At 39.4% G+C, this 10,824-nt stretch overlaps 2 protein-coding genes across 2 annotated transcripts; both read right to left on the bottom strand.

The window, feature by feature from the left end:
* Positions 1-351: 351 nt before the first annotated feature.
* On the bottom strand, positions 352-1,278 carry LOC310826760 (olfactory receptor 5AP2-like; the record flags this gene model as incomplete). Its single annotated transcript, XM_083702063.1, has 1 exon — positions 352-1,278. The coding sequence occupies one exon, from the start codon at positions 1,276-1,278 to the stop codon at positions 352-354; it is 927 nt and encodes a 308-aa protein (XP_083558189.1).
* Positions 1,279-7,911: 6,633 nt separating this feature from the next.
* Positions 7,912-8,835, bottom strand: LOC310826776 (olfactory receptor 5G9-like; the record flags this gene model as incomplete). The annotated part of the gene is made up of 1 exon (XM_083702097.1): positions 7,912-8,835. The coding sequence occupies one exon, from the start codon at positions 8,833-8,835 to the stop codon at positions 7,912-7,914; it is 924 nt and encodes a 307-aa protein (XP_083558223.1).
* Positions 8,836-10,824: the final 1,989 nt, after the last annotated feature.

The following is a 10,824-nucleotide window of genomic DNA, read 5'->3' as shown; positions in this document are numbered from 1 at the left end:
ATCTTTTCTTCTCTTCTTCAAAGAGGATATTCCTTGAGACTTGTAGACTTCACTGGGCAGATGCTATCAATTACTCTTGGCTCTTTCAGAGGAAATGGCTGTTGAAGATATCATGCAAGAGAGAAATCCTGGATATATTTCCACAGTAGTCCAGCTTCTGACCCATTGCAATATTTTCTTTCTTTCTTTCTTTCTTTCTTTCTTTCTTTCTTTCTTTCTTTCTTTTCTTACTCCCTCCCTATCTTACTTCTTTATCTTCCAGTTAAACATCAGCCAAATGTCAGAGACACAGCTGCAACCATCCAGCAGTCTGTACCAAAAGTCCTATAAAAATTATAAGCTTTAACATTGTCAGGCAACATACTTCTCCATCACCCGTCTCAGAGCACTCTTCACTTCCTTATTCCTCAAGCTGTAGATGAGGGGATTTAGCATGGGTATTACCACCGCGTACAATAAAGAGGCAACTTTGCCTCCATTTCTTGATGTATTAGGTTGGAGATACATAAAGATAAAGCTGCCATAAAGGATAATAACAGCCATCAGGTGGGAAGAGCAGGTGGAGAAGGCTTTATGCCTGCCCTCAACTGAGCGGATTCTCAAAATAGTGGCAACAATGTAAGAGTAAGAGATAAGGACTGTCAAATGGGTGCTTATCAGGTTAAAGCTAGCAAATGAAAACATGACAAAGATATTGAGGCTGGTATCAGAACAGGAAAGTTGAAAGAGTGGGGGACCTTCACAGTAAAAATGATCAATGACATTAGGACCACAAAATGATAAACGAGTCATGCAACCTGTGTGTATCACAGCATTGACAGTTCTGGCAATGTATGAACCAGCCACCAGAAAAGCACAAACCTTCTGAGACATGGTGATTGTGTAGGTGAGTGGGTTACAGATGGCCATGTAGCGGTCATATGCCATAGCAGCCAGGAGGTAACACTCAGTGGTGGCAAAAGTTACATAAAAATAGAACTGAACTATACACTCATTGAAAGTAATCACTTTCTTTTCCCTTAGGAGGTCTTTCAGCAGCCTGGGACTGATGGTAGTTGAGTAGCAAATGTCTAAGAAGGACAAATTACTAAGGAAGAAATACATGGGGGTGTGAAATCGAGCATCAGCCCTGATTAACATAAGCATCCCAAGATTTCCCACAATTGTGATGAGATAATTGACTAGAAACAATGCAAATAAGATAGCAGCCAACTCTGGACTGTCAGTGAATCCCGTGAACACAAACTCCTTCACTCTACTGCTGTTCCTGTCAGGCATTTTTTCCCCCTGATGGAATCAAAGAGAAACAAAATGGTGGTGGGTGAGGAGTGGGAAGATTTGGAAATCATTCACCATCAGAAATGAGGTAATCAGTCTTCACCACTATATGTGCTTTTTTAAATAGAGAAATTGAGGTTTAAACCCCTGAATTATGGCTGGAATATAAAATTTAAAGGATCACCATTGGTGGAGAACACCTTTAATATATGAGGATGGTGTTTCCATATCTCCTCCTTCACAATTTAAAGCAGTGGCACTCTATTACCTTGAAATAAGGCAGTATACAAAGCTTTACACAGCACAAAGAGAGGGTGATGTAGTAGGGTGGCCATATGTCCGGAACTTCCCAGACATATATGGAATACTGCAGTCGTAAGCAGTGTTCAGCTGTAAATCGACCAAAATTTATGGGACAATCCAGACACATGGCAATCCATGTTGGCAGTGTCATTTTGAGGTGATTTCACCAAAAAACCTAAACAGCTTTAGGCAAAACTAAAAAAGCTAAACGACTTTGGCAAAAACCCCAAAAAGCTTTTGTGTCCAGATTTTCACCTTTTGAAATACGGCAACCATATGATATAGGGAGGGCAGAGGGGGACTGAGCCCACATTCCGACATGTGAAGATTCCCCAGAAACACCTCTGTCTGCGGCCAACTTGCTGGTATTGAACACTAAGTGATTATTATCAGTAGCAAACTAGGCCTGTCTACAAAGGGTGACCACTATATGTGCACATCTCATTCTGTTAAAGAAAACACATGGAAAACATATGCTCTTAAATTACACTGCATTTTGCAGTTTAATTCTGATAATATTTCAGCGGAGCCCTTTCACAAACATGCATGCAGAAACATTGAAATCTCCTTGCTTGCAGTACTTACGACACCATCTTCCTGTAATGTTTGTGTATGTGTGTGTGCTTTGTAATAGTTACATGCACTTAAGAGAAAAATAGTTAATTGATTCTATTAAAGTGTTGAAACACAAAATATTGGCGCTATTATTTCATATCCTCCAACATTTCCATGATGAAAATAGGGACGTTCCATTCCATAATGATGATTTTACTATTTATACTCCACACATCTTACTGGGTCACCCTAGCCACTCTGGGCAGCTTCCAACATATATAAAAACATAATAAAACATTAAACATTTTTTTAAAAAAACTTCCCTGTACAGGATTGTCTTCAGGCGGCTTGGGGATTGAATAACTCCATGCCCTCCAACATTTATCCAATGAAAATAGGGACATCCTTAGGGAAAGTGGAGCATTCTGGGATCAAACCAGAAACTGGGATGACTTCTCTAAATCAGGGATGTCCCTGGAAAATGGGAACACGTGGAGGGTCTGTTATTTGCTGCAGAAAATGCAGTTTCATTTTTTTCAAGAGAAGGAATTCAATTAGAACTTCATTTTAACCCACTGTAGATATGAGCCTATCTCACATGTTTTGACCTTTAGAACTGTAATCTCCAGGTTGAAATTCCTGAATCAGGCCATATTTAAAGTAGTCAATAGCCTTTTGATGAACTTCACAATGTTGGGCTCCAAGACTCCTCAGATTTTTGGCTGTCCTCCTATCAGACCAGACAGGCTCTGCCCAGCAGCTCCTTTCATCTCCCTCAATAAGGGGTGTCTGCCATCTTTGACCTTCTCTTTTTCCATGACTTACTATAGTGCTTAAAAGCCATCAGGAGGAGTCTGGAGTCTTGGAAATTCTTATCCTCACCTTTACCCACCTGTAACCTATCCTGGTCAGCATGGTTAGGAGCAATGGGCTGGTTTAGCAGCTTCTATCCTACCATCAGGAAGTTACCTGGGATATCATTCTTTCCTTTCCTTGTGTCCTCCAGTGGAAGCATCTACTGGGTCATTTGATCTTTCTTAGATCCAAGAGTGGAATCTGTATTCCTCCAAGGTCCTCTAAGATGCAAACAACTGTTTGATAGGCAAGCATACTATTGACTAAGATTGCTACAGATATTAGTGAAAGACCTGCAGTTGCTGCATTGATTGAAAAAGTTCAGCATGTGCAACAGAACATAGACCATAAAACTCTACAGTAGGGGTAGTCAACCTTTTTATACCTACCGCCCACTATTGCATCTTTCTTGATGGTAATATTTCCTTACCGCTCACCAGTGCTCGATGGAAGGAGGATTCAGCTTGTGCCGTACAATCCCCTACCACCCACCTAGAACCCTGAAACGCCCACTAGTAGGTGGTAGGAACCAGGTTGACAACCCCTGCTCTACAAATAGTTAATGGTCTCTTGTTTACTGTTCTAAGGTTGTTGACTTCCAGTTTAATAATCTGCCTTGCATCAAAGTTAAATGCAGTGGTACCATGAGACCAACATGCCAACAATATCCCCGCCCCCCCTTGTGTACCAACTCCTTATGGATTAATTAGTGCTCAGTAAGAAGAGGAAAGCTTTCAAGCCACTGTTCCTGTAAAAATAGCAGACCTTTCAAAATGGAGCAAGGCCCTCAACTCAGGCAATTGTTTTGTATTTTTTTAAATAATTTTTTATTAAGTTTTGCACAAATATCTCCAATCAAACAATTTCACAAATAACATATTTTCATCTTTTGGACTTCCCTGAGCTTTTCTGACAATCATCCGTATTTAAATTTTTATCTAATCATTCCCCAAATTCAGTACTTTTAAAATACCTTTTCAAACATATTTACATTCTTGCAATATTCCTTATATTTTCACAAAGCTTCTTTTAAACCCACTAGTGTTGTTGTTTCATCACATACACTCTTCAAATAATCTGTAAATTTTCCCCAGTCCTCAATGAACGTGATCTCATTGATATCTTATTTTTCCAGTTAGTTTATCCAGTTCTGCATAGTCCGTTAGTTTCATTCTCCATTCCTCCAAAGTCGGTAGTTCTTCCTGCTTCCATTTTTGGGCCATTAGTATTCTCTCTGCTGTTATTGCATACTGGAAAAGTTTACAATCCTTTCTATTTATATCATTTCTTGTTATTCCTAGGAGAAAGGCTTCTGGTTTCTTTACAAAAGTATATTTCAGCATCTTCTTTAACTCATTATATATCATCTCCCAGAACCCCTTCACTTTCTTACATTCCCACCACATATGATAAAAAGTTCCTTCTTTTTCTTTACATTTCCAGCACTTGTTACAAGTTTTAAACATTTTTGCTAATTTAACCAGTGTGATATACCCAGTGGCGTAGCGTGGGGGGTGCAGGGGGGGCCGGCCGCACCGGGCGCAACATATGGGGGTTAGGGTTAGGGGCGCAAATTCACGGGTTAGGGGGCGCAACTTACTTGCCCCGGGTGCTGACAACCCATGCTACGCCACTGGATATACCATGTATATACCATTTTCATAACATTTTCCTTTAATGTGGTGCATGCTGTAAACTTCAAATTATCATTCCATACTTTAACCCAGTCTTCAAAATGTATATTGTACCCAAAATCTCTGGCCCAATCAAACATTACCAACTTGACTTCCTCATCCATCGTATACCATTCCAACAACATTTTATACATTTTCGATATTGTCTTACAATCATTATTTATTATTTCTGTTTGAAATTTTGAATCTTTTTCTTTATAACCCTTCTCTTTCGAGTCTTTTTTTAACATATCATTTATCTGATAGTAATGCAACCAATCAAATACATATTCTTTTACTTGTTCATATGGCTTCATTTTCCATTTCTCTCCTTCTTTAATCACCAATTAAAGAATTTAATTCTCCATAAGTAATCCAATTCCCCCTCATATTAATTTTCTTAACACACATGACCTCTAATGGAGACAACCAGTGTGGAACTCCTGGTTCCAATAAATTTTTATATCTCTCCCAAACTTCAATTAGCGATTTTTGGAAGATGTGGTTTTCAAAAGCTTTATGACTCTTCTTCTTCTCTAACCATAAATACGCGTGCCACTCAAATCTGTTATCAAATCCTTCTAAATCCAATAATTTTCTATTTTTTTATTTTATCCATTCTTTTAACCAACAGAGACATGATGCTTCATAATATAGTTTCAAGTCTGGCAGGGCAAAACCTCCTCTTTCTTTTGCATCTGTTAATAACTTAAATTGAATTCTCAGGCAATTGTGCAACTCCATACACACAATGAACATCCTGGAGTTTATAGGCTTCTGAATGTGTGCTGCTTGTTACATGCATGTATATACAAATGCAGACCTGAGATACATGCAGCCAAAGTCACTGCTTTAGTGTGACAATTTTTAAAATAAGATTCCACCAACTTATTAAAAAATGTGTCATCATGAAAACAGCTGGTTTGCTGTTTTATAACACTATTTGCCATTATCAGGTTTTATCCAATTTATATACAGAGTAGACCCACTGAAATTTATCAGCTATGTTAGTCATATCCGTTGATATTCTGAGTAGAATGCTTTAAGAGAATATGGGGGGGAAGGGTTTAGAAATAGGCTAAAATTTATTAATAAGGATTTGCTGAACTAATAATTCAAATTGGAATACAAAAAAGGGAGGTATGAGGAGGTCTGGGAAATAAGTTAATGAAAGCCATGGAAATTTTATGTGTTTTTAATTATTTTTATTTTTGTTTTTGTATTTTTGTTATTTTTTTCCTTTGTCTTTTTACTTTTTGATCTTTATTGTATTATTATTGAAAACCTTAATAAATATTCTTGGGGGGAAAAGATATTCTGAGTAGAATTAGTGCTCCATGGTTTTTATTGTTGTGTTGTAGTTTAATGAATTGTTTGTCTGCTGCCTGGGTACCTTTGGGTTGAAGGGTGGATTATAAATACAACAACAACAACAACAACACTAAGGAGAAGCATGATGATGTTATCAGATCTTTTTAATGGAAATCTCCACTAGAAAGAAATTTTCATGGTACATTGTCAGTGTTGTTAGGACTCTGCTTGCAAAAAACCAAAGTATTATACTAAGTAACCCAAGAGAACCAGGGTTCTGTGGCCTCCTCCAAAACTTCCCTACAGCTTCAGCAGTTTCACAAGGATGAGGCACCAACTAGGCTACCACTGACTTCTGCTCTGTACTCTGGGCAGCCCAACCGGAAGTAAACACAAGTATATGGAGGTCACCAGATTGGCAAAAGCTGCTCGACTCTAACTTTTCCTTTCTCCAGCAAAATGGTTTTAACAACAATGGGTATAATGATGGACTTTATCTAGTTGGTATTAGGAAAGTGCATTTTTTATGTTTATATACCCAGTAGGGCAGGAATCACCTTTTTAATGTATGAAAGAAGACCTAAATTAGAAAGCTCATGAATTCCAGTCATTGTAGCTACCTGTAGTTCTTGAGTTGGCACACAGTATACTACCTCCAATCCCAGCTACAATAAAATTATAAAAACCAGTTTGTTTGTTTGTTTGTTTGTTTGTTTGTTTGTTTGTTTTCTGTGGAGAATCAACTACTTCTCCAACAAAGAAGACCAGAAGAAAGGCTTAATAAAAACAAAACAAGAAGTTCCTTCTCTAGAGTCTAGGCAATGGGTGCTTAAAAGGTGCAGCAATGCTATAACCTCATTCCTTGGCTAAAAACACTGAAAGGCGGCAGCAAAACAAAAGAAATGAGAGTAGTGTCTAGAAACTGGGATGTTGCAGATGCTAGAAACTGGGACATTGTGGACTAATGCTCATCCAGGGGAGGAGCAACTGCTGCTTTTGCAGCCCTTCCCCATGGAATCCCATGTCTTTTATACAGCGTCCACTAGAACACCGTGACTCTGTAATCACAACATTACAATACCCTCAGCAGTATGGACTGATGTAATACTAATAGCATTAGCTATTAATAACCTGGTTCAGACTGTGTGCCCTTCATCAATCCATGCTCAATCAGCCTCAATACGACTATTTAAAACATTATTTAAGTGCCTTTTTGAATCAGTTGAAGGCTCATCTAGCTCACCATCTTGTCACCAACATGAACCAGTCAGAAGCTTCTGCATGCAGGGAATTTTGGTGCTGACCATCTTCCTTTTGTTTGTCCCAGATATATGCTTCTTTTATCCAAAGAGGTTTCTATTAGCAATTCTGACTAGAAGCCATTGAGTTATCTATCCAATATAAATATGCCTAATAAGATAATTCTCCATGAAATTGGTCCAAAGTAAGGACTATAATATGAGCTTACCTTACAGGGGTTTGGTAAGATGCCAGAGAGAATGTATGAAAAGTGCTTCAAACATTTAGTTATTTGCTTTTATTTGATCAGAATATATATCTATATATGTAGCTTTTCAACAACATCTGGACTCAAAGTAGTTCATACAGTAAAGCTGAGCAACAACTTGAAACACCATGAAGTATATTTCACTTCTATCTTCTGCTCTCTTAATCAAAAAGGATATTCATTGAGTCTTCAAGGCTTCACTGGGAAGGTGCTATCAACTCCTTTTGGTTCTCTAAGAGAGGCAGCTATTGGAGAAGTCCTATTGGAAAATAGTCCTTGAAATAGTTCCACATGGCCCAGTTTCTGCCACAAAATTACTTATTCTTTTTTAATATTCCAGTCAAACATCAGCCAAATCCCAAATAAACAGCTGCTATCCTCCAGCAGTCTTCACAGAGCATTCCATATCAACACTAAACCTTAACATTGTCAGGCAATACGCTTCTCCATCACCCGTGTCAAAGCACTCTTGACTTCCTTGTTCCTCAAGCTGTAGATGAGAGGGTTTAGCATGGGTATTACCACCGCATACAACAAAGAGGTCACTTTGCCTCCATTTGTTGAATTAGGTTGGAGGTAGATAAAGATCAAGCTTCCATAAAGGATGATGACAGCCAGCAGGTGAGAGGAGCAGGTGGAGAAGGCTTTGTACCTGCCCTCAGCTGAGCGAATTCTCAAAATAGTGGCAACAATGTAAGAGTAAGAGATAAGGACGGTGAAATGGGTGCTTATCAGGTTAAAGCCAGCAAAAGCAAACATCACATACAAATTGATGCTGGTATCAGAACATGAAAGTTGAAAGAGTGGAGGACCTTCACAAAAAAAATGATCAATGACATTAGGACCACAAAAGGATAAATGAGTCAAACATCCTGTGTGTATCATAGAATTGAGTGTTCCAGCAATGTATGAACCAGCCACCAAAGAAACACAAACTTTCTGAGACATGGTGATTGTGTAGGTGAGTGGGTTGCAGATGGCCATGTACCGATCGTATGCCATAGCAGCCAGGAGGTAACACTCAGTGGTGGCAAAAGTTACATAGAAATAGAATTGAACTAGACACTCATTGAAAGTAATCACTTTCTTTTCTCTTAAAAGGTCCATCAGCAGCCTTGGACTGATGGTGGTTGAATAGCAAATGTCTAAGAAGGACAAATTACTAAGGAAGAAATACATGGGGGTGTGAAGTCGAGCATCGGCCCTAATTAACATAAGAATCCCAAAATTCCCCACAATTGTGATGAGATAATTGACTAGAAACAATGCAAACAAGATAGCAGCCAATTCTGGACTGTCAGTGAATCCCAAGAAGACAAACTCCTTCACTCTACTGCTGTTCCTGTCAGGCATTCCCCCCCCCCCCCGATGGAATCAAAGAGAAACAAAACGAAAACTGCTTAGTAGTTTTCTGTCTGAAATATGGTAAGAAATCTCCACAGTTATATGTGTTTTTAATCCCTAGAAGACAACAGTGTTGTCATTAAAGGATGGTCATTGGTGGAGAACAGAACATCATGTAGATGAGTAGTGTAGAATTTCCATTTCTCCAGCTTCAGAAATAAAACAGAGTCACTACATTACTTGACGTAGTGTTGCAATAAATAGCCTTACACAACATAAAAGCTTGTAACTTTAGGAAGGGCAAAGTGGGACTCAGCCGCACCCACACCCTAATCCACATGTAGCCAACTTAGCTGATGACTGATCAACCTGCTTCTGAGCAAAAGGTTGCTCTAGCAGCTTCTACCACGCCATCAAGAAATTACCTGGGATATCATTATTTTCTTTCTCCAGTGGAAGTTTCTACTGGTGCAACTGCTCCAATTTATGTTCAAGAGTGGACTGTATTCCTCCAAGAACCTATAGAATGCATCTTACACTGTTTGATAAGGAAGTATCCTCCTAGCTTGAATTGCTACAGACAAAGTGGAAGACCTGAAGTTGCTGCATTGACAGAAAAAGGTCAGCATGTACAGCATGACATAGTCCATAAAGCTCAACATCATCCAATACAAAATGGTCTAAGAACATTGATTCCAGTGTAATAATTTGCATTGGGTCTAGTTATATACGAAGGTGCCATGAAACCAAGATGCCAACAAAAACTGTTTCGTCTTTTTGTAAACAACCCCCTTAAGGGCTAATTAGGACTCAGTAAGAAGAGGAAAACTTTCAAGGTCTTGCACCTGGTAAAAATATCAGGCCTGTCAAAATGGAGCAAGGCACTCAACTGAGGTGCCTCAGTAGCTCCATACATGCTATAGATACTATGGAGTTTATAGCTTTCTGAATGAGTGGTGCTTCTTCCCATGGCACCTGTCCTTCTGTGATACCTGTTGCTCATCTACTATTACTCCCAGAATGCCATGTGTCTTATTATCTGAGAACAGGACCATCTCCTTCCCTTGGGGCACAGCCCAGTACTTTGCTGCCCTCTCCATCATTCTTGTCTCTTACATCTTATCTGTCCTTAGAGTGAATCCATGGAATGTCAGGCTTCGGGAGAGCAGCTTCCTTCTCCCTTTTTCTGTGGATAAGCCGAACAAAGCAAAAATAGTCTCTTATCATTCAAAGAGATTTTAAGGAACCCAGCTCAAGAACAATGTGTCCATCTCAGAGGAAAGGTGCTCTCAGTTAAGGTTTCTACCCACTTCCCCCATAGTCACTTCCGCTGCTTGCAACCACCATGCCTTTTGTGCAGCTACCTTATTTAATCTCCTGGACAACTGGACACTTTCCAGCAAACTAGAGTCTGTTAACACTCTCTCTCTCTCTCTCTCTCTCTCTCTCTCTCTCACTGTTCTTCTTCTTCTAGCTGTCACCCACAGTTCCTCCCAACCTTTGTCTTCTGAACTATGTCCCTCTGCAAACCACTGTTCCAAATCTATACTGTCCCACTGCTCCTGATTCAGGATCCTGATCAGGAGCGGGGGGGGGGGGGCTCCCACCATTCCTCATCTGTGCAGCCCTCCTCAGCACAGACCCTGACATGAAGCCTTCTTCTGTGTATGCCTTTGAGCAAGACAAATAGGTGTCTTCGTTCTACACTCTAACGCTCTTCATGCTCTTCATGCAGTCCTCTGATCTGCAGCCTGAGGAACAAAGGCATTACAAAAGCTTTCAGAAAACTCATGAACAAGGAGCAGAATTCCAACTTAAACTGAGATCCAGTGTTACTACTGATTCTCTTTTTGTGAGCTCAGTTATTACAATGAGACTAATTATACAGATTTCCAAATGATTTCCTTTCACTTGTAACTGAATAAGAAAACAAAAGAGTTCACTCACGGAGTTTTTGTATGACATTCAGTGAGCAATTTGGTGCAAATTAAAACCAAC

Source organism: Podarcis gaigeae, assembly GCF_964106915.1.
Source record: "Podarcis gaigeae genome assembly, chromosome: 1".
Lineage (NCBI taxonomy): Eukaryota > Metazoa > Chordata > Lepidosauria > Squamata > Lacertidae > Podarcis > Podarcis gaigeae.
Note: the sequence above shows the minus strand (reverse complement) of the source record. Positions and strands in the feature narration are given on the sequence as shown.